At 37.0% G+C, this 19,383-nt stretch overlaps 1 protein-coding gene across 1 annotated transcript; it reads right to left on the bottom strand.

The window, feature by feature from the left end:
* Positions 1-7,141: 7,141 nt before the first annotated feature.
* On the bottom strand, positions 7,142-13,942 carry LOC145591577 (V-type proton ATPase catalytic subunit A). Its single transcript, XM_081648077.1, has 20 exons — positions 13,676-13,942; positions 12,771-12,897; positions 12,387-12,442; positions 12,238-12,294; positions 12,009-12,120; positions 11,869-11,906; positions 11,664-11,765; positions 11,470-11,526; positions 11,256-11,327; positions 11,036-11,137; positions 10,867-10,929; positions 10,654-10,786; positions 10,365-10,471; positions 9,590-9,784; positions 9,018-9,104; positions 8,809-8,913; positions 8,543-8,640; positions 8,382-8,460; positions 7,826-7,914; positions 7,142-7,736 (listed from the first exon to the last, which is right to left on the bottom strand). Exons 1-20 carry the CDS (start codon positions 13,751-13,753, stop codon positions 7,622-7,624), a joined length of 1,872 nt encoding a protein of 623 aa, XP_081504203.1. The 5' UTR covers positions 13,754-13,942; the 3' UTR covers positions 7,142-7,621.
* Between the last annotated feature and the right edge of the window lie 5,441 nt (positions 13,943-19,383).

A 19,383-nucleotide genomic window follows, 5' to 3' on the forward strand; every position in this document is an offset into this window, starting at 1 on the left:
AAGAAACCCCCCCCCCCCCGCGATTTTGTCTTATAAAACATAATTCCAAACCATTTGTTGCGATTTTACTCCAAAATCTACCCAAATTTGACGAATTTTACTGATTGCAGAAGCTTGGCAAGAAATTTCAGAGGCTACTTCGCATCAGGTAATGTATTTAAATCTGTAAATGTAGGGTTTAATTAGGGTTCTTATTGCATCTACATTGGGGAAAACTGATTGAACTGTTCATTAGGGTTTATTTATTCGCAAATTAGGGTTTTAATTGTATTTGAATTGGGGGAAATTGGGTCTTTATTTAATTAGGGTTCATGTTCTACAGTCAATTGTGCTTTTCTGTTTGAATTAGGGGTTCTTATTGTGGCAGAAATGTGGGTTATTTGTTACTGACATTATGTCATTGAGTTGCTGCTAATTTTGTATATACTTTGTTTGCAATTTGTCATGCTAGTGTTGATTGAAGCATGTGTTAAGCCTTTATGTTTATTTGTTGTTGTAATTATTGTGGCAGAAATGGAAGAGAATAAGAAGGTTCTCAGATTTAAGTATATGAGTATTGTAATTGACCTTGAGTATGAGATTGGGAAAAATAATTTACAAGATACAGCAATAGCATTCGAAGATCAACTTCGTGTTATGGATGACCCTATAGAAGGATCAATTGAGTATGTGTAACCCATATTCCAATACATATATAAAGGAAAGTATAGGACTTTAGAAGATGATGGAGATTTGTTCAAGATGTTTAGGAGGTTGCCTAATGAGGAATTTTACACCATACATGTTGGAAGCACAGATGACCCTGGCTTCTTGGCTGACTGTATCATTGAGTACATGATGAAGCAAAATGGGACTTGGCCACCACCTGGTTATCCTGACTATGGTGGTCAACCACCACAATTAATAGGTGTGATTAAGTAGTTGTTGTGTACTTGGTTGTTTGTTGTTGTTGTTGTTGTTTTATCTGACTTGTTTTATGCTCATTTCAGGTGTAATCATGTCTTGGAATAACATATCTCCCACAAACCAGAAGAAATGCAACTGTGGCTTGCCTTTTGCAAAGTTGACATCTTGGACTACTACTAACCCTGGCGGGAAATTCAAGGCTTGCAAGTTCTATGACCCTAACACTGAAACTAGGGGCTGTAAGTGTTTTGAATGGGTGGACAGTGAGGGGACTGATTGGCAGAAAGATGTGATTAACCAATTGTTGCTTGACAAAAAACTGATGAAGGGTGAAGTGAACACTCTTAAAGTTCAAGTTGATGATTTAACTTCCCAAAGAAGATGCTTGCTTAATGAGGTTGATACTCTGAGGTTGAAATGCAAGGCTCTGAATGGTGATAGGAAGAAGATGATCAACAGTAATGGTGGTTCTGACAGCAGGCTCCTGGTTGTTGTAGTTGTTATGTGTCTAGTCTTTTTAGTTCTAGGTTGTGTTGTAATTAATAAGCTGGTTTAAGTGGGAGATGTAGTGATTTCCTCTGACATTTGTAGTGGCTATTTTATGTAGTAATGAATGAAACTTGTTATTTTGGTATGCAACTTATTTTGGTTTCAATATTATACTTGCCATGAGTTGTGCTTGGATCATGACTTAAATGATATATACAACAAAAAAAGTGAGACAGAAAATACTTAATATCTTGCCAATGCATTCCACAAGTATTCATTGGGTATTGCAAAACATTGAAACAAAGGCATTCATCATTGTTGGAGTACAAAAAAAAAAAAAAAACTTAACATTGTTCAACTACTTTAAAAAAGTCTTCACATTTTTCAACTAGGGTTCTGTTCAAACATATCTAATCTCGAGTCATCCTAATAACATGCAACTTGCTTCTTGGTGGCTCAAATTCCCTTGAATAGGCTGTGGCAGCAGTTGTAGTTGAAGCCTGGGTCTGCTGAGTTTGCTGCTGAGGCTGCTGCTGACTCTGCTGACTGTGCTGACTGAGCTGCTCACTCTGTTGACTCTGCTGTTGCTTCTTCCTTTGCTCTTCCTGGGGAAATTTCTTGCTGCCTATACTATGTGGTCCAGGTGTGCCTCCAAGAGCAGTCTGCAGGACATGATCAGAAATTAGGGATAGGGTTTAACTCAATGAAAATAACCAAAAATTTCAGGAATTTGTGTTCTTTACCTTCCTTGAGGCCCTTTCTGCTTTATTCTTTCTTTGGTCATTCACCCAGTCAGTGTTCAAATGAGGCCTGCCACCTTCTTTCTTGGGGGATAATACAGCAACTGGTGTGACACTTGGGTTTTTGCAAGTCTTAGCATAGTGTCCTAGTTGGCCACAGTTCTTACATGTTGCCCTTCTCTTCAATGGTTTTTCTTGTTGCTGGCTCTGCCCCACCATTTCTCCCTGTTCTAACTTCCTTTTTTTGCTCTTAGGCCTCCTAGGTTGCACTCTGATGGCTGGTGGTAGTGGCTCCCTTAGCTTGACTTTATCCCAATGCTTTGGACCAGGCATAGGGGCAACCTCATACCTATATGCTAACATGTATGTGGACACAAAGTAAGCACTGTCCACATACTCTTCTGGGTCTGCCCTTTTGTCCATGATGCATGCATATGCATGGACACAAGGGATGCCAGTTAGCTCCCAATGGTAGCAAGTGCATGTTCCTTTACTAAGGTCCACTTTCACTATGTCAGAATTCAACTCAACTTCATATGTGTCCCCTCTAGAAACTTGGACAATGCAATGCCTAGCTGCTGGTTCAATTCTTTTGAATGCCTTTTTCACATATGGAACTACTTTTCCCTCCATTTTTTGATAACTTTCCCATTTTTCATTGTTTCTTTTCATCATATACCTCCTAAGCCATTCCATCTGAGTCAAAATGGGCTTATCTCTAGCTTCTTTGATGACATCATTAAAAGTCTCACAAACATTGTTGAGCAACATGTTTGACTTTGGAAATGAACTAAAAGCATGTCTAGACCAATGCTCAACAGGGATATCAGCTAGGTATTCAAATGCATCCTCAGACAAGAACCTTATTGACTCCATTGCCACTTCAAAATCGAACTAGAAAAATAGACAGGATTACATAGAGACAGATTCAGCAACACATACCCAACCTATTTTAACAACTTGAGCAGCACAGAACAGTGACAGCTTCAGCACATAACAGTCACACACATTCACTCACAGCCACATACAGTCACACACACTCACTGAAATAAACTCAGATACACTTACTGAAATAAACTCAGACACACTCACATACAGCCACACACACTCACTGAAATACACTCATACACACTCACATACAGCCACACACAGTCACTGAAATACACTCACACACACTCACATACAGCCACACACACTCACTGAAATACACTCACACACACTGACATACAGTCACACACACTCACTCACATACACTAACACATACAGTCACATAGTCACACACTGTCACATACAGTCACATACATAATAACACAGTCCCAAACAATGAAACCATGTCACATACAGTCACATACATAAAACACACACTCACACACAGTGAAACTGATTCACACAATCAGATTTAGGCACTGGCAGCTAAGTATGCATAGCATACCTGTGTTGTGAGAAAGGACAGGAAAAAAAAAATGCATTTGTGAGAAAGGAAAGAAAAAATTATAGCATACCTGTGTTGTAGCTCTTGCTGCTGCCCAGAACAGCTGTTTGAATGTTGCTCCACTAAATTGCAGCTTAAAGTTGGCCCAAATGTGTCTGACACAGTATCTTGTGTCAGCATTTGGGACAACTTGCTTGAAAGCTTCTAACAACCCCTGTTACCAAATCAAAATTAATTCATTTGTGAGAAAGAAAGAAAAAAAAAATTACTTAGCAAAAACTGTCAAGGAAAAAGGAAATGAAAATGAAAATGAAAATAATGCATCACCTTCTGCCTATCTGACATAAAGGTAAATCCAAGGCCTTCATTTTCATCTTTCAAAGACTTCATCAAGCTATCTAGGAACCACACCCATGTCTCAGTGTTCTCTACTTCACAGGTTGCCCATGCAATTGGAAAAATGTTGTTGCCATCCTTCCCTACTGCAACAAGTATCTGCCCAGGGTATGGACCCTTAAGATGGCAACCATCAACCCCTATTAATGGTCTACAGCCAGACAAGAACCCTTTTGCCATAGGAGCTAGGCATACAAACATCCTAAGGAACAATGGGGGCTCAGGTTGCTCAATCCCATCCACTACAACATTGCATTGTGTCCCAGGGTTGTACTTCATGAGAGCCTTGCCATAGTCCCAAACTCTGGCATGTTGTTGTGATGTTGAGCCATAAATCAGTAGCTTAGCTCTTACCCTAGCCATCCAAGCCTTGCTGTAAGTGATCTCTATGCCAAGATCAACTAACACCCTCCTAATGAAACCCTTAAGCTTCCAACCTGAGTCAGTTCTCCAATCCTCAAGATACTTGTCTGCTAGGAACTCAGCAGTTAGGTTGAGATTGCTTCTAACCCTCACACACCTATGCTTCAGATTTAGACTCTTAATTTGCCAGTAATCTTGGTTGACAGATCTCCTTGCAACCACCTTAAAATGACATCTCCTCCCACCAACACAAGTACACTGTGGAAGCCTACACTTCTTAGCATTCCATTTGCACTGACATCTTCTCCTACACTGGATGGTTATCTTGTTGCTGTCATTGTGCAAATACCAATACTCATATCTTTTCTCTACTGCATGGATCCTCAATGCTCTCCTAAGCAGTTTACTGTTGATAAACTTCTGTCCTTTCAGCAAGTCAATAGGTTTCTTGAAGTCTGTTGAGGCATGAAACCATGGATGCTTGTCTTCTTCATCATCAGAACACTTAGGGTTGTCCAACTCCTTAGAATCAAAACTGAACTCCCTCTGCAGATTCACTTCTTTGGTCAGCAATTCACTCTCAATGAAGTGCTCATTGTTCTGCCCATCATCCTCTCTCTGATCTTGAACTCCCTCCAAATCAGCATTGACTTCATCAATTATGTTCTGGACAGTGTTGTCCAGATCTTCTACAAGGTCAGCATCCTCATCTAACCCCTTGTCTTCCCCTATATCCCAATCAGGATCAGTGTCATAGCTATCAGAGCTGGAGGAGCCAGATCCAGCTTCTGCTTCCAACTCAACCTCCCTCCTTGTCTTCTTCTTTCTACCACCTTTTGCTGCACACTTTCCCTTTCCCTTGATTGTGTTTATCCCAGAAATACCTTCCTCTTCCCCTTGCTTTTTCTTCCCTTTGTCACTCTCAGAGAACAATCTCTTCCTTGTTGATTTCTTCCCTTTCACACTCACACTCTCAGATGCACCTCCCTCTTCAGCCTGCCCTACAACCTTATCTGCATTTTCCACATTCAACTTAAACCTAGGGCTTCTTCTGAGTTCAGTGGGCTTCTCAGGTTTGGTTTTTCTATTTTGGGTGGGTTGAACATTGATGGGTACTTGGGCAGTACAGCAAAGTACAACAAACCCACTCCTTGTTTTTGTCTCCAAAAAGCCCTTTACATCATCTACACCAAGAATTTCTTTTTTGCCATTTGACCAAGTCTTGCCCTTTTCTTTGTACCAAAATTTCCATGAGTTTGGCACATGCAGATCTAGCTTCACAAACCCCCATATACAAGATTCCCTAAGCAAATCCACTGACATGTCCTTCACTTTGCACTTATACCTCCAATATTCCCAGCCACCCTCATAGCCACACAAAGTCTTCCCCCTTATTTTTTTATTCACAAACTGTCCCCCTAACCTAACCTTAACATCAACTAATTGAGCAGCAATCTGTGCATGTAATACCATATTTAAGACAACTAATCAAAAATGAATTCTTTACTACAACCAATACACACAGCAGCAATAAACACATTCCCTAATTCACATCTATTCTTAAACAATTACCCAACAATTAAACAATAATTGACTTCAATTAAAGAATTCAACAAAAATTACAGAACAATTCAACCCTAAATTTCAACAAAATTGCAATTCTACCATCACCAACCAACAACATACAACATTTATGAAAATGATCTAAATTGCTTACCTCTGATGTCGCCATTGACAGCTACCAATGTCAGATGATGAACTCAGCACGTGGTCCCCAGCAAAACGCCCTAAAGATGGCGAATTTCGCAAACAAGCTCCTCGCAAAACCCCAATTAAAATGGTGGGTTTCAAATGAACTAAAACAGATTTAGGGTTTAATCTCTATTTCTCAATCCTAATCTCAATGGTGGGTGAGAATTTATGGAGCTGGGTGATTTTGCAGAAGAAAATTGAATGAGAGAATGAGAGAATTGAAAGAGGGAAGTAACTACTGTAGCTTACAATAGTGAAGTCGAGGAAAAAGAAAAAAATTAAGGAGGGAAGTAACGACTGTGGGCACCACTCCCCTTATTTCCACCGGAAATTTAAAAAGGGTGGTAATCTGAGTAAATAATTAATTTAAGGGGTGGTATTTTAAAATAAAATTTTTAATGGGTGGTTATTTAGAAAATGGACCTATTTTTGGGTGGTAATTTACAAATTTTCCAACAACAAATGCCATATCTTTTAATGTTCTAATTACGCCTCTTAACTTTCGCATACCATTATACTAATTTCCTCTTTAATGGTCGAACTTTCGTTTTAGTTTTTAATAGAACCCTATAATCAACTCAGCTTTGGTAGCCAAAGCCTATTTATCTTGTATGAACTTTTTTTAATTTTTTCTTTATTTCCAAGATCCTATTATATAGCACAAGGCCCTCAACATGTTCAAGAGTCGAGACAGTTTAGCCATTTGCCAATAATGTTTATCATGCATTAAGTACTACTCTCAATTCACAAGAGTACAGTATTTATAGTGGAAACTTCACTCATTTTTGTTCCATGATTGTACAAAATAAGCAAATTGGGTTATTGAAAAGGCAGATTAGCGAAGTTAATTTTACAACATCCTCTCTTCTCAAGTTCCGATGTAACTCAGTAATTCAAATCCTCGTTCAATTCTTCATCTATTCCTTATTGCTTCCCTGGATAAAACCATGCACGATAACTGCTTACGACTGCTAATTTAAAAGTTCACCCATATTCATGAAACATTCTTAGTAGTCAGCGAAGAGAGACTCACTACTACTTACCAGCACCTAATAGCAAGAAGGGTAAAAAAAATGTTGCATGAATTTTGCCCGATAAAAATATCAATAAAACCACATCTCAGCTGCTGAAAATAATGCTACAACCAATAATACAAATGTGATACCCAGTTCAGCTTCAGCAGTATGAAGGAAATAAATTAAGAATACAAATGCAATCCCTACTCCTACTAAATCACAGGGTACTCGCACAAAGTTCTCGGCCTCATAATTCACATAAACTCATGAATGAACTTATTTTACCCTCAAGTGTAAAAGGGATCTTATTCTATACCGGGAACAATAAATAAAGTCATCAACATTGTAACACTACATCCAGACAAGCCTCGGAAAGGGGGAAAAATACAAAGGGCCAAAAACGGCTGCAAAGCAAGCAAGGCTGTCTGTGCAAGTGTTTTGGTGTTTCTTGTACAAGGAGAAAAGCAGCAGCTCCAACCAACTGGCCTACCTGTTGCTCACAAAGATTAAACTGAACTGCAAGCTAATCATCGAGTTTCATCCTCAAGATTGCGGAAAGCAGCAGTCAAATCCTCATTCAACTTCTTGAATTTGGCAACAAGAGCATCCTCACCTTCAGCTGGATCCTCGAATTTCTGTGACCTGTTGTCAAAGATGGTTACATTATGAGCTGCTTGTCAAGAGAATGATGTAACTCAAACTTGGAAGATAGCTATAGATTTTCCACTTACACTAAACGGTAGAAGAGATCTCCCAAACGAAGCTTGATCAAGCTATAGGTAATCTTTTGACCATCTGAACCAGCACCACGCTCCACAGACTAGAATCAAACCGACAAAGCAAAATACCATCAGCAAACATTGAACCATAAAAAACTAATCTTTCTATTACCAGTTAACCTTGCCATTTGTTGATGAATAAGATACTTTGTTACATTGTCTTATTATGAGATTAATCATAGATAAATAAAGTTAATTCAGAACATCATTAAGCATATTTGCAAAGCAATAGTAACATGTAATACGAAAGAAACACGCAATCTTAAAATTTCCACTTTTAACATGAGATTAGCTCATACATATTTACAATCTCATACATAGATTCTAAACATATTTAAGTACATATTAAGCCTTTATAAATTCCTTTCCTCTTTCTATCTTACATCAATCTCAAATTTTATCGAGGAGCATGTGGGCAGCATACTTAAATCACAACCCATTAATTGTCAACTGGAAATATGATAGCAAGAAAATCCAGAGTAAATGAATGCAAAGGAATGAAAACTACCTGATTGGCCAAATTATAGAAATGGATAATGTTGCGCATCATCCAGACTGACTTGTAGAATGGACAATATTTGTCATATCTGTTACCACAAGGCAGAAGATTTTATACATATCGAAACAATAACATAAAATATAACCTCACATATATTAGAAAAAGCTTACGGTGTAAATGCATTTTGTGCCAAGTAATCTTCTCTCAACAGCTTTGCAGTGTCCAAAGTGATTTTATCTGTCTCAGCCAATGCATCTTTTCCAACCAGCTGCAACCATTGAAATAATTGGTTAAATCCAACAGTTGGGATATCTATAACTTAGATTCCAAAAGCTATCTAATACTCAAAACAACAACAACAATCACAGCTCTAGAATGCTCAGAAATTAGATCTTTAATACTCAGAAATTTTGAGAAAGCAAAAATCAATGCATACCTGGACAATTTCATTAAGATCATCTTCTCTCTGCAGCACCTCACGAGCCTTGGTCCTGATATCAATGAACTCAGGGTCGAATTTCTCATAAAATGTTTCCAAAGCCTGCAAACATACATATTTTCTGCTAAGCAAAAGGAACAATAGTCCATCTGAAGTTATTATTAGCATAAAAGGCTTGTAAATGACAAAAGATTTTAATTACGCACCGTTGAGTACTTTGAGTAAGAAATAAGCCAGTTGACAGAGGGGAAATGCTTCCTCTGAGCCAGTTTCTTATCCAAACCCCAGAAAACCTGAATAACAAGATAATGTGTTCATAAATATTATTGCAAAATAGTGCTGCATCGCACAAGAAAAGGACAAATCCCGAAACACAAATAAATAGTTACTAGTCCCATATCTAGTATGCCACTATTAAAAACAGATGTGGACCTCCATCTCACATCATCTAAATTGAAGTCAATAAGTTCAGTTTAGGCAAGCAACTAGTATCACAATAAGCGAATTATCCTTCCAAACATAAATCTTTCACCTCTCAGGCTCTAACTTAATTTTTGCCATCCTTTATCAATGGGCAATAAAACATGTTTGATGGGTAATTCTTTTTTTCTGATGAAGATCAAAAGGTATCCAGTAGAAATCTACTCCATATAAACATAATAAGTTACAAATCACAATCCACCCCCTCAGGAAAAAAGACTGTGGCCCTCGTATTAATGTCTCCCTATCAATGTGAGTGATGAATTTCGTGGAATTTGAAAATATAAAGACATCCTACCTGGACAATACTCAGTGTTGCAGATGTAACAGGATCAGAGAAATCTCCTCCAGGAGGAGAAACAGCACCAACAATTGTTACACTACCATCACGCTCAGGACCACCAAGACATTTAACTTTACCAGCACGTTCATAGAACGAAGCTAAACGAGCAGCCAAATAAGCAGGATATCCACTATCAGCAGGCATTTCAGCCTGTGCAAACATGATACAATAACACATGTTACAATCTAAGCATCAGCATTTAACAACTAGATATAAGACAGCATAAAAAAGGTAAGCATTGCAGTAATCTCAGGTACAACTCTCATATATACTGATTTAACAGAAGATGTAAAAAGGCAGAACTACTCATCAATGACCTAAATAGTTATACAGATGGACCTTAAAACAGAACAGTAACAAACGTAACAAAACAAAAGCTATCCGAATGTACTCATCATATTAAAGGTCACTGATATAAAATATCATCTATTGGCTTTCCAAAATACAGCCACGAGCAATTAAGGCTGAGTAACAACAGATAAACATTCACAAGCAAACGCCCTGATTTAACAACCTTGTGCACTTAAGCTTCACAACACTTAGATTCAAACAATCATTATGAGACTTCTGTAATCTGGTAAAGCACTAACCAGCACAATAAAGAACACAGGCAAAAAATCTGAGTACATCCTCAAATCAAGAATTTAGCACAAACCACATAATATGGCATGCATAACAAACAGATACCAGTTACAATATACAAAAATGGAAAGTTAAATGGGATGATCACCAGTCGTCCGGAAATTTCACGCAAAGCTTCTGCCCATCGAGAAGTTGAATCTGCCATCATACTAACATTGTACCCCATATCTCTGTAATATTCAGCGATTGTAATACCTGAACATTCAAAAAAGATGTAAACTATCAATCACTGCAACAAAAAGAAGAGAATATCTCATAAAAGCAGAACATCCATCAACATTAATCACTAATAACAAAATGGCAAGCATGGACAAAAATATTTCTGAACATTGGATACTTATCAAAGAACTTGAACCACAGCAACCATCTTAGTGTACCTGTGTAAATGGACGCCTCACGTGCAGCCACAGGCATGTTAGAAGTATTTGCAACAAGTGTAGTCCGTTTCATAACAGATTCTTCACGTCCATCAGGCAATGTCATTGTCAGTTGAGGAAAGTCCATGAGAACCTGAATTGAAGAATTTAGAGTCAAATTCTCAACATCAATGAAGCAATATTAGAAAAAATCCCATCAACTCAAAAATATACCTCAGCCATCTCATTTCCTCTCTCTCCACAACCAACATAAACTACAGCATCAGAGTTGGAGTACTGCAATCAGCAGAAGACACATTAAAAAGCTTTAGATTTACATGACAAAAAACCAAGTTCCAACATCATGAAAAACAGTATTTAAAAACATATTCTGACAGATTACCTTAGAAAGTGCTTGACTAATGACAGTTTTTCCACATCCAAAAGCCCCAGGAATGGCACAAGTTCCACCCAAAACTGAAGGGAAAAGAGCATCAAGAACACGCTGTGAAAAAATAAAATCAAGTCAGCAACATCTTGAATGAAGCAGAAACCAATGAAACATAAAAAGAACTTGAACACGAATTAAGAGTGACAAAACAATGCAATTCCAAAGTATGCACCTGCCCAGTGAGTAGAGGGGTGTCAGCAGCAAGTTTTGATGCAACAGGCCTTGGTGAACGGACGGGCCAAGACTGCAAACGAAAGTCAGTATATATCAGGAAATCACGGGACAGCCAAGAATCAAGAATTCCATAAAGAAATTTAATTGAAAATGCAATTGAAGTAGTAGAGAAACTATTACTTCCAAGCAAAAGAAGAATGTCCTTTAATTACCTGAAGCATAGTAAACTTCTTAACCACGCCTTGAAACTCAAGTTCTAGGACAGTGTCCTGCATGCATAAATAAAGATCAGATTAAAAGAAAAGGTAAATAGACATAAAAGTATTAAAACTGGAATTCACAGTAAGTCTCAGGCAAAGCTTGAACCCAGAAATATGCGATAAGCATTAAAGATTTAAGAACCAACCTGAATAGAGTATTGCCCTGGAGGTGCAATGTATGTAATCTTTCCCATAGCATCAGGAGGAAGAGCCACACGGTGCTGCAACAAACTGTTCTCTTCCACAATCTGCAACCACGAGTTTCAGGTACAGAGTTATGTAAATTCAGCATAAAAAATTGGGAAGCTCAAAATACCAAACTGGAGATGGTCTAGATAGCACACAACTTACAGCATATAAGTCTCCACCAGTCAAAAGATCACCCTCGCCTGTAACAAACACCAATTCTCAATTCAGCTCTATAGGACACCTATAAAAAACAAAGGCAATACACAAGAGTACAGGCATGTAGACAATAAACAACATATCACCTAATTTATTAGGCTGGAATTCCCAAAGAGTGTCTTTATCCAGGGGTGGCACAGAAACACCACGGGGTATGTATACATCACCTGACCTTTTAGCAATAGTTTTCAGTGGTCTCTGAATATATTCAAAAAAAACATGTCATCCAAGAATTTCAGCAATAATTAGTGTGAACCGGTATAATTTCACAAGGAGAATACAGTAATGGTTAAAAGGCAGAACACAACTTCATACCTGAATACCATCAAAAATGTTCCCCAAAATTCCAGGTCCGAGCTCAACTGACAATGGCTAAATATAGGATTAAATAAGTCAGAAGCCAATACTAACCTCAACAGTAAGAAAGAAAAAAGAGCATCAAAAACACCAAATGAGATGATTACCTTGTGAGTACGAAGAACTGGATCATTCACCGTCAAACCACCAGTTTCTTCATAAACTGAAATTCAGCCAACAACAATTATAAAGAAACCTTACTTTTAACAAGGGCATGACACAAAATCTGATGAAAGCTTGCTCTTCTCAAATAAATTAGTTGAACTGAACTTATCATTACTGGATTGAAATTAATTTAAATAAAATATATGTTGTAGTCTAGTGGAACTTATTTTGCTGAACTAAACTTACTCACACCATATTTATGGTTGCTTGAAACTTATTCTAAGTTGAATAGAAAATGGTCATAAAACATTGTAATGGCTAAAAAATTAAATCCATTAAAAAAAAAAAGAATAACATTTACAAGAAAGAGCTAGAATTGTTAATACCTTGGATGGTGGCAGAATCTCCTTCTAGTCGAATAATTTCTCCAATAAGATTGTCATTACCAACACGAACCAATTCATACATAGCAGCACCATTCATTCCATCAGCAACGACGACAGGTCCTGACACCTATAGATTTATTGATTCAGGGCATTAGAAACCGAAACAGCTCAGAATCAAAAGATAAGCACATTATTATAGCTATGAAGTTCAAAAGACAGTATGATCCATCCAATTTGAAATTCAATAACATCATAAATCCTAAACAAGTACAAGCAAGGAAAACAGGCGTTCAATTGAGGGATCATAAATTGACTTGATCAATCCCAGTCCTATGTTGACCCACAAAAAACTCGACGTCGTGCAATGGTAAATCTTAAACCATGATATCATACTAAAACACAATGTCATTATAAGCTAGAAAAGATTAAAATAAATTCCACTTCCAAAAAGTCTTCTTTCTTCCATAAGATTAGTTAAAATTGCTCAGAAAAGACAATCTGAATATTCTGTAACTTTCTGCAACAAAATTCCAGCATCGTACATTCAAGGTCAAACTATGTTAAGCAATGTAAGATCGCAAAATAAAAACAAAATCAAAATTAAAACTTTCCGCAATCTTCGAATTCAAAAATCCCCAAACCAAATCATGAAACCAAAAAACAATCGGTAAATCATCAAATCATAACTACTAGTATCAACTAAGATTAAACAAATCAAAAAAGTCAAAACAACAATCAAAAAACCTAATCACCACAAATCAACTACAATCAACTGATCTAAAACAGCAAAATTAAACCAAAAAATCACCGAAAACGAAACAATTAAGGCATAGTACTTCAATCAAACCAGATCAAACAAAGAAAAACAACAAAAACCAATGAAATTGATAGAAAAAATCAATTACCTTACGAATGTAACCATACTCGCTCTCCTTCTCAGAATCCTCGAATGTAGTCATACGATCGGCGTAAACGGACGGCATGATGAACGAAAATTGGGGAGATCTAGAAATCTAGGGTTCGAGAATTGATGAGATCGCGGATAATGATAAGCGAATCGAAGATATATATCTGAGAAACAGAGAGAGAAGGAGGAAGAGGGGAGAGAAAGATGAAGAAAGTGTCGTTTCTCGTTTATTGATGAGTGATGAGATGGAGGACAAAAGATGTGGGTGTGGTGGAAGTGACAGACCAAGATGATTAATTTTATTTAATTTAATTTTATTTAATTATTTAAATCTAATCAAATTATGATATTTGAGAATCCCAGGGTTATGTTATGTTTGTGATGGTTTCGTCCTTGAGTTTGCCACGTTTCCTTGGACGATGTCAAATCTCTTCTTTTACACTCTGTTTGAATATATAAAGAGGAAGGAAAAGAAGGGGAGGGAGGGGAAGAGGAGGAGAGTTTTTCTTCCTAATTTCTCCCTTGTTGGAGGGATAAATTTCTTGTAATTTAATCCCTTCAATTTCCTTTCTTCTTCATTTGTTATCCAAATGAAATATATCTAACCTTTTCATTTCCCCTCCCTTCCTTTCCCTCCATTTCCTTCAATCCAAATATACCGTTAGAGTAGAGTCATAGAGTGTAGAGGGTAACATGGTGTAATAGAGCACCGCAATCCTGACCCGACCTGAATGACCCAATCCATGATTCGAAAATGTAAACTTGAAATTGACTCGAACATAAAGCTGACCTTACCTGACCCATACCCGACCCGAAGTGGAGTTGACCCAAACTTGACCCAATACCCGAATTGACCCAACCCGAAACTAACCCAATATCCAAAGCGACTCGAAACCCGAAGTGATCGACCTGATTTGACCCGAATTGATTGATCCGAACAGACCCAAAACCCAAAGCGACCCGACCCAAAATTAACAAATACTCAAAATGACCTAACTGATTTAGAGCTTAATTACTTTACCAGAATAAACACTTATCGAAAATAACCTAAATTAAACGGTATAGTATTATGTGTACAATACTGTTGAAATGTGTGTGTGATTTATATTAGGAACACTAGTTTTTGTTATTGTTATTATTACTATTACTCTTAGCTTCTTCTTTTAAGTGTTACATTATATTGAATTTTTTTTTTCCACTATTCACTTTATCTAATTTGAATTTTTGATCAATTAATCAATGATAGTGATCATACTTATAAAATAATACAATCTTGTGTATATAGTACTGTTGGAATTGTCTAATGAATATATTATTAATATTCAATTGTTATACTTTATACTTATTGATAATTATAATATATTATTGGTCAAATTTCTACATCGACTAAGACGAAAAGTGACCTGACCCGAATAGACCTGACTCGAACTCAACTCGACCCAAATTTGACCCGACCCGAAATGACCTGACTCGAAGTGTTGACCCGATACCCGACTTGAATTACCATTGACACAAAACTGACTCGAAACTCGAATTGACCCGACCCGAATATTGATTGACCCAAAATTGACTCGACTCGTACCCGACCCAAACGACCCGTTTTCCAGGTCTAGTGTATAAGGTTGGATCCTCTTTAGTCGGTAAAGATGGAACTGGGTTGGGCTAGATCGTCACCCGGCCCAGCCCAAACTGAAAAAGCCTAGCACAACATATCCCATTATTGGGTCGGGCTAGTCTGACACTATCTGTGCTAGGTCATGGGTCGTGTTCGTGCCTAGTAATTTGGAACATAGGTATATGGTACGACACTTGGCCTGTAGAAGCACAAAATTGCCACATGTGGGTATCAATCGTTAATAGTTGAGGTTGAATTCAGCTACGTATTTTTGAAGTCGCTACCAAAATAGTCCCTCCATTTTAAAATACTTGCTCTATTTCTCCATGCGTGGAGATTTAGGAGAAATTGGAGAAAGTAATAAAATATGTTGATAGTGAGGTAGGTGGAAGAATAAAAAATTGTAAAAAGCAAAAGTATTGGAGAGAATTGAAGGAGAGAGAATATGAAATTAATAAAATATAATTCATGGTGGGTCCAATATGTGAGAGAAATCAATTAAATATTGTAAAATCTTTTCAAATAAGAAAATTGAGCAAGTATTTAAAAAACGGCCGAAAATGGAAAGTGGAGCAAGTATTTAAAAACAGAGGGAGTAAACATTTATTATAACAAAAACATTTTCTAACTGAACATATTTTACAATAATTTTGTATTTTTCAATGATCAAATGTCCATTTTCATGCAATATAGTGTTCATTCTTATAAAATAAATGTTAATTTTCATGTCGTATGATGTTCATTTTTATAAAATAAATGTTTATTTTCTTTTTTAATTAATACAAAGTTTTGTGTTTGTTCAGTTGCATAAAATGTTCATTTTTATAGTAAAGGAAGTTCAATTCATATTAGTGCAGACACCTAAAAATGTCTCCCCAAAACCAAATCCGATGACAAACAACCTTCTAGTATTTGATCTCAGGAGTGCTTAAGATCCATGTTTAGTCAAACACAGTTTTGCAAATCAGTCAACAAGTCAATCCAAACATTTATTCAAGCATAGTCCAATCATCATTTCAGCCCACACCCTTTTAATCTATTTCATGTTATTTATTAATTAAGCCCGATTAATAAATAATAAAATCCTAAATAGGTCCGGAACTCTAAAACGGCGCCTAAATATACACTTTAATAATCCCAACTATTGCCGCTTTACTTCTAATAATCCCAACTAAGGTTTATTTTTTAATAATCCTAACTGTGCCATGAGTTTGCCTCTAATAGACCTATCCGGTCAACACCAAGCCAATGACTTGCCGTAAGAGGTAACCAATACACGTGTCAGCACGTGATTGGTCTAAATTAAAAAAAGAAAAAAATAAAAACAAAAAACCCTTACAACCACCACCCCTCCACTTACACCATATTTGGGCCAAACCCCAGCCTGTCGAGAAATGGCCGGCCGCCTCCCCTAACCCTTGAAAATGGCCGGCAGGCCCTTCCCAACAATAAAAACCACCTTAGCTAGCCTATTCCCACCCCAAACCACCGAATTCGACCGTCGAAAACTCCCACTCCAAAACCACTGAATTCGACCGTCGAGAACAACTTTTCCACCATCGAAAACGACCCTCCTCCTTTCCCCAACCCCCGAATTTGCCCCCTTGGGCAGTTTCGAGGGTATAAGAAGGGAGGAGGAGCACGCATCACTGATTTTTTTTTTGTTTTCCGACGAAGGGGAGCGAAGGGAGGAAAGTGTTAGGGGGTTTAGGTGGATCGGCTGTGTGTTATTTGGGGGTTGGGAGGGCCGGCCGGCCATTTTCGGGGGGTTAGGGAGGTGGCGGACCAGTAGCTGGTGGTTTTGGGGGTTAGCTTAGGGTTTGTCGGTGGGTGAGGGAAGAAGAAGGTGGCCGGGTTGGTTTTTGTTTTATTATTATTATTATTTCTCAAAAACAAAAGTCATACAACCTACAATAAATTAGTGGGAAGCCGAGATACAATCTGGGCCCCCACTCCTCTAGCTATTGCAAATCCTACCCTAGTGAAGATATGAGCTGCAGCACGAGCCCCAATGTCTTGCGTCGTCGAGAACCTCTGAATCCGCTTCAGTAACGCAACAACCTCTTTGTCTAATATTATTATTATTATTATTATTATTATTATTATTATTATTATCTTTCATTTTTTTTAATATTAGGCCAATCATGTATTGATATGTGGCATTTAAAAACAAAGAAAAAAAATTTACCCTTTCAGCAGGTAACCGGTTTTTGGGTCTATTGAAGGTGTAGACACCCAAATGTGTCTCCCCAAAACCAAACCCAGTGATGAATACCTTTCACGTCATTTGATTATCGAACGAAGTGAAAGTGTGAAAAGTCTAGTAATGTGGATGTTTTTATTAAAATATCTCTCTTTCTGTTTTTGAAAATATTTCTTTTCCTACTCTATTTATGAAAATAGCCAGTCCAATTTAGTTTAGTCCATGATAAAGGTCCAATAATAGTGTAGTTGGATCAGGCTCGAAAAGAGCTTTCCAGCTATATATTATAAGCCCAATTCCGATGAATAATGAGGAAGTTATGGCTTAAATTAAATTGAGCCCGAAATGAATTTTATATGCGGCCCAATGATCTAGAGGAGGACCTATTTATTATTATTCCTAAAGTTATTAGGATTGATTTTAATCTTCTAGAATATTTGGAAGGTTCTTTTAAATTCTAATGAAATTAGGATTAGTAATTATATTTTAAAGAGTTTTATTTGGAATAAAATAAGTGTTTTATGATAAACCTGATTTTAATTTGATAAACACGGAATTTGCTGCTTAATCATATTAAGAAAAGGATTCCGTGCAAAGCGCGTTTTATCTTTTAATTAGCTCCAAACGACAGAGTCTGTCGCCTGGCGCTAACGTCTGTCGCCTGGCGCTGTTGTCTGTCGCTTGGTGACAGATGCCAGTTTTATTCTGAATAGGACTTGATTTGTTTCGGACTATTTTTTTTATAAATAGGGTTCTAGACCTCCGTTTTCATTCAAAAACAATTCACAATCATCATCTTTCTCTATTCTCTCTCTATTCTTTTTCTAAACTTCCCCTTTTACAAAATTCCACATTCACAAGTTCTAGACACACCTAGCCAAGTTCGAAATTGCCTTCGCCCTAGACGTGAAAGAGGGTTTGGTCCCAAATTCTATTTCAATTATTTAATTTAATTGTTTGTTTATTATTTTCCTTGAAGTTACTAACACGTGTATTTTGTTATCACAAAGAGATACGAGGCATCCAAGTAAGTGATTTAATTGTTATTCTTTTGATATAGAAATCATGCTTAGATTATTTTGTTAATTCCTAGTATCATGTTAGGATGTTTTATTGCTTCCTAGTATCATGTTTAGGGTTAACTAATATTTCTGATATTATGTATGTTTATGATGCTTCCTATTTCTTTTCTAAATATCATGTTAGTATCATGTTAGGAATAAAGATTTGATCTTTAATGCTTAGTGACATGCTAGGATTTGTTATTAATCTTGTTAGTATCATGCCTAGGATCTTGCTATTATTATTATGCTTTATTGAGATTGAGAATATTATTGTGATGATGATTGTTATTATTATGTTGCTTGATATATATTGTTGTTATTGCTTGATTACGCCTTTTATGCATGTTTAAAGGGAATTTGTACTTGTAATCACGCTTAATAAGATAATTTATAATCTTATTTAGGCTAATATGATTATAATTCAAGTGATCACCAATAATTTTTTGTTTGTGCATTAATATTCAACCAACATAGATTAAACAGGTTTAGGGTTAATTTATTGGTTGCATGTTAGTCAAAAAGCGTAAATGAATATGAGAAGAATAAAGTAGAGGCCTATTATTAAGGCAGATTCAATCTCTTTTAGGTTGGATTTGTACCTTCATCCCCGAATATCCAGTCATGGTTCCAGACCTATGGAGTTAGCGATCTCATGGATCGTGAAGGGGTGTAACCTTCACCCTGTGAACGGTTTACAAGTTCCTAAAACTTGTTGGCAACTCTTTTGCTCTATCTTCCTTCCCTTTGGACGCCACCATGCTTAAGTGTATGATCACAGTGGGGCTCAAGTTTGGGATGCTTGAAATATTCCCTACAGAAGGCAA

The sequence above is a fragment of the Chenopodium album genome, chromosome 18 (genome assembly GCF_948465745.1).
Source record: "Chenopodium album chromosome 18, dcCheAlbu1.1, whole genome shotgun sequence".
In the NCBI taxonomy this organism is placed as follows: Eukaryota; Viridiplantae; Streptophyta; class Magnoliopsida; order Caryophyllales; family Amaranthaceae; genus Chenopodium; species Chenopodium album.

Bases quoted from the DNA above. Each gene is read 5' to 3' on its own strand.
- LOC145591577 (XM_081648077.1), bottom strand. From the start codon at position 13,753: ATGCCGTCCGTTTACGCCGATCGTATGACTACATTCGAGGATTCTGAG. The intron at 11,907-12,008 runs GTGATATGTTGT...TGTTTGTTACAG, and splicing joins ATTCCAGCCTAATAAATTAG to GCGAGGGTGATCTTTTGACT. The intron at 11,766-11,868 runs GTAAGTTGTGTG...TCGTGGTTGCAG, and splicing joins CTGGTGGAGACTTATATGCT to ATTGTGGAAGAGAACAGTTT.